A 4,570-nucleotide genomic window follows, 5' to 3' on the forward strand; every position below is an offset into this window, starting at 1 on the left:
AGTAGTGGTAGTGGCTGCTGGTTTGAAGAGTCACTATTATCTGCAGATGACAGTCACAAATGCTCCTGCAGCTCTAAGGGTCCTATAGCAAATGTATATCCCCACGAAGATTGATTTGTGTTGTTTGGAGTCCACAGTGCTACAGTTCAACTATCTTCACAGTTGAATGTGCTTTTATAAGCTGGCATGGAGGCCTAAGCATTTCTTAGATTTCTGTTTCCAAACTTCCAGGGCAAGGTCTGTATCTGTGTGTGCCATTCTCTTAATACTAGGCAAATATTTAGTGAAAGGTTTGGTGGGCTTTGAGGCACACATAAGCTCACAAAGTGCTTTTATGGAATGTTGATATAATTTTTAAAACTTTGTCAAAGTCAAATTCACATGACAACCATTTTAAAGTACAATTCAGTGGTACCTAGTAAACTGACAATGTTATGCAACCACCACCTCAAACTAGTTCTAAAATATGTTTGTAACCCCCAGATGTACTCTATAACAAATGCAGATACAATTGATTTTTAAAGGGGCTCACTCTGCAAGTCTTGAGGATTATGGCAGGCTTTTTCCAACAAGAAGGCTGTGAAGGGGATTACTTCTAGGATGATAGCAGCGAGGGCATGAACCATCTCCAAGGGAAGAAGTCTGTAGAGTTCCAGGAGAGGTTAGTGAGTACAGGGCTGCAGGTTTTTTCTCTTCTGAGTTAAAAAACACTAAACCTTTGTCATCAATCCTATTGTTTATCTGACATAATTGTTCAGCATTACACAGAATAAAGGTAAAAGGGGTTCTGATTGTGAAACCTAGGGTAGAAACATAACCCAGAACCAGACATGCACAAACAAGCCTTGTGGACTTGGGGCAGCATGGCAAAAACCTGTAAAACCAGAGTTGGAATCCAGGTTCAACATCTTTGCTGAACTGGAGCCTATTTTTAACCTTTAAGCAATTTTAGTTAAGCCAGTACTTTTAGATGTCCCCAGATATTCACCTGTGAAAGTCAAACACTACCTAAATCAGTGTGGTGGAATGAGAATTAACACAGTGCCTGGCGTATAACAGCACTAAAACACTGGAGTCCTGCGGGGACACCAAACTCTCAATGATGCCTCCCTAAGGTACTCACTAGGACATTTAAAATGTAGTTAACAACTGCTAGAAATGTGGCACTTCTATCTCAGCATCCTTTCATAAATTCTAAACTGAGGCATCAGCCAAACCATTTCATTTTAAAATGAAATGAGAAGTAGGGATCACAGTGGCTAATGCACTTGCGCGTAACTCAGCAGCGAGCCTGTGCTTAAATTCACATCTCACTATTTTAGGCCCCACCTTCTCTATCATATTGAATTCAGATTAAATTTCAGGGCTTTGATAAATGAAGGGCACTTACAGAATGCGTAGCTATGACCTTCCCATCTGCCTCTTCCTTGCCTGCTTCTCCCAGAACATACCCACCCCCAAGTCCCTTTTGAGGCTACTCTTCAAGGGTCGGCCCTCTCACCAACCTTAAGGTCACCAGGCCAGTAGCGCTTACTTTTTTTGTACTCACAGACCCAACCTACTGTAAATAAGCAGGATTTTTCTTTTTAATCTCCTAAGGATACCACTTGGCTAAAAGAAAGGGATCACAATGCTAATGATAACCTCACCTAAGAGACAAATTACCATTCAATTTTAAATGCTGTTAAGACAAACCGCAGACTCTTCGGACCTCAAAATAAAACTCAGAGGCAAACACCACTAGACTTCTTTTGAGTTTATTTACTTTGAAGTAAAGAGTTGGGAAAAAAGGCCCAAGTTTAGTATGAGCATTACAGGAAAAGGAAATGGACAAAAGGTGGCAGTATAAAATCATCTCTATACTTAACATTGGAAAAAAAGGCAGTTCCTAACTATACCAAAAGAGACACAAAGCTAAACTTTACAAACAGCTTGCAAAATTGAGAGCCGATGAAAGGCAAATATATGGCAATGCAAAGTCTCAAATCCCATCTGTTTTCATAACAAACGTGACCAGGTCTGGAAAAGCCTCCTCCTAATCCACCTCCTCAATGGTCGGGCCAGACCCAGAGCCCCCCTTGGGGGCCTGGGCCCCAAAACCACCGGCCCCGGGGCCACCCGCCCCCTGGTACAGTCCGCTGATGATGGGGTTACACACCTGCTCCAACTCTTTCCTCTTGTGCTCAAACTCCTCCTTCTCCGCCAGGGTGTTGGCGTCCAGCCAGGACATCACCTGGCACTTGTCGAGCACCTTCTTCTTGTCCGACTCGCTGATCTTGCCTTTGAGCCCCTCATCCTCTACAGCGCTCTTCATGTTGAAGGCGTACGACTCCAAAGCGTTCTTGGCAGACACCCTCTCGCGCTGGACCTCGTCCTCGGCTTTGTACTTCTCCGCCTCCTGCACCATGCGCTCGATCTCCTCCTTGCTCAGGCGGCCCTTGTCATTGGTGATGGTGATCTTGTTGGCCTTGCCGGTGCTCTTGTCCGTGGCCGTGACGTTCAGGATGCCATTGGCGTCGATATCAAAGGTCACCTCGATCTGGGGCACGCCCCTGGGGGCAGGTGGGATGCCACTCAGCTCGAAGCGCCCCAGCAGGTTGTTGTCCCTTGTCATGGCCCTCTCGCCCTCGTACACCTGGATCAGCACCCCGGGCTGGTTGTCCGAGTAGGTGGTGAAGATCTGCGTCTGCTTGGTGGGGATGGTGGAGTTGCGCTTGATCAGGGCAGTCATCACGCCCCCGGCAGTCTCCAGCCCCAGCGACAGAGGAGCCACGTCCAGCAGCAGCAGGTCCTGCACATTCTCGGACTTGTCCCCCATCAGGATGGCTGCCTGCACCGCCGCCCCGTAAGCCACCGCCTCATCCGGGTTGATGCTCTTGTTGAGGTCGCGCCCGTTGAAAAAGTCCTGCAGCAGCTTCTGCACCTTGGGGATGCGGGTGGAGCCCCCCACCAGGACCAGGTCGTGGATCTGGGCCTTGTCCAGCTTGGCGTCACGCAGAGCCTTCTCCACTGGCTCCAGGGTGCCCCGAAACAGGTCGGAGCACAGCTCCTCGAAACGCGCCCTGGTGATGGACGTGTAGAAGTCGATGCCCTCGAACAGGGAGTCGATCTCCAGGCTGGCCTGCGTGCTGGACGACAGGGTCCTCTTGGCCCTCTCGCAGGCGGTGCGCAGCCGCCTCACGGCTCGCTTGTTCTGGCTGATGTCCTTCTTGTGCTTCCTCTTGAACTCCTCCACGAAGTGGTTCACCAGCCTGTTGTCAAAGTCTTCCCCTCCCAGGTGGGTGTCCCCGGCCGTGGCCTTCACCTCGAAGATGCCGTCGTCGATCGTCAGGATGGACACGTCGAAGGTGCCCCCGCCCAGGTCGAAGATGAGCACGTTGCGCTCCCCCTTGCCGGTCCTGTCTAGGCCGTAGGCGATGGCGGCGGCCGTGGGCTCGTTGATGATCCTCAGCACGTTCAGCCCCGCGATCACCCCTGCATCCTTGGTGGCCTGGCGCTGCGAGTCGTTGAAGTAGGCGGGCACGGTGATCACCGCGTTGGTCACCGGGTAGCCCAGGTACGCCTCGGCGATCTCCTTCATCTTGGTCAGCACCATGGACGAGATCTCCTCGGGGTAGAACGCCTTGGTCTCCCCCTTGTAGCTCACCTGCACCTTGGGCTTGTCCCCGTCGCTGATCACCTGGAAAGGCCAGTGCTTCATGTCCGACTGCACCACCGGGTCGCCGAACTTGCGGCCGATCAGCCGCTTGGCGTCGAACACGGTGTTCTGCGGGTTCAGCGCCACCTGGTTCTTGGCGGCGTCCCCGATGAGCCGCTCGGTGTCGGTGAACGCCACGTAGCTGGGGGTGGTGCGGTTGCCCTGGTCGTTGGCGATGATCTCCACCTTGCCGTGCTGGAACACCCCCACGCACGAGTAGGTGGTGCCCAGGTCGATGCCGATGGCTGTGGTTTTAGCCATGCCGGTGCCCTGCTCTCTCGCTCCGCGCTGAGGTTCGGGCCTGAAAACCGCGGCCGGGATCCGCGAACAGAAGCTCGGTCCTTTCCGAAGCCGGGAACTGAAGGCCGGTGCCACAGGGGTTCGTCCTCGGAGGCAGTGGGTCCGTGGAAGCGCGCTCACGAACACCAGACAGCAGTTCGACAACTCGCTTGTCTCTGCAGGTTCGCTGTTTTCCCCACGGCGAGCGGCTCTGCATTTATAATTCTTCATCGAGCCTCCCCCTGTTCCCAGCTCACCCAATCACCAGGCTCGGAGGCGCTGCCTGGTCGGGAACATTCCAGGGGATTCGCCTTGCGTCCTGCCCCCAGTCTTTGCCAGACCAATCAGCGTCCTGGGTGCCGCCCCACCAGAACTCTCCAGACTTTTCTGGGGCTTGCTAGGCGGTGGAGAGGAGGCGGGAGATGGGGGTGTGAGCGGCAGGAGGGTGAGGAGGACCTGGCTGGGCTGGTGAGTGACGCTATGAAAGGACGAGGGCGGGGCTGTTGCCGCTGCTCAACTCAGTCGCGTTACAATGAAAATACCGCCTCTGACCTCACGGCTAGTATGGATCAGGATGAAAGGACAGGAGCCAGC

At 52.8% G+C, this 4,570-nt stretch overlaps 2 protein-coding genes across 4 annotated transcripts in view; one reads left to right on the plus strand and one right to left on the minus strand.

Moving 5' to 3' along the window:
• Positions 1–1,741: 1,741 nt before the first annotated feature.
• LOC112469030 (heat shock 70 kDa protein 1-like) lies at positions 1,742–4,222 on the minus strand. The gene has a single exon (XM_025045861.1). It carries the CDS (start codon positions 4,205–4,207, stop codon positions 2,036–2,038), a length of 2,172 nt encoding a protein of 723 aa, XP_024901629.1. The 5' UTR covers positions 4,208–4,222; the 3' UTR covers positions 1,742–2,035.
• Positions 4,223–4,231: 9 nt separating this feature from the next.
• Positions 4,232–4,570, plus strand: part of LOC102880632 (heat shock 70 kDa protein 1-like) — a 3,981-nt gene continuing 3,642 nt past the window's right edge. The window contains exon 1 of one of the 3 annotated variants that reach the window (XM_015588781.2): positions 4,232–4,444. The gene's annotated coding sequence lies outside the window, so the exon portion shown is untranslated. Of the gene's footprint in view, positions 4,445–4,487; positions 4,539–4,570 lie in introns of those variants that run through there. The other 2 variants (XM_015588774.2, XM_025045882.1) reach the window with 2 other exon arrangements.

Source organism: Pteropus alecto, unplaced genomic scaffold (assembly GCF_000325575.1).
Source record: "Pteropus alecto unplaced genomic scaffold, ASM32557v1 scaffold400, whole genome shotgun sequence".
Taxonomy (NCBI): Eukaryota; Metazoa; Chordata; class Mammalia; order Chiroptera; family Pteropodidae; genus Pteropus; species Pteropus alecto.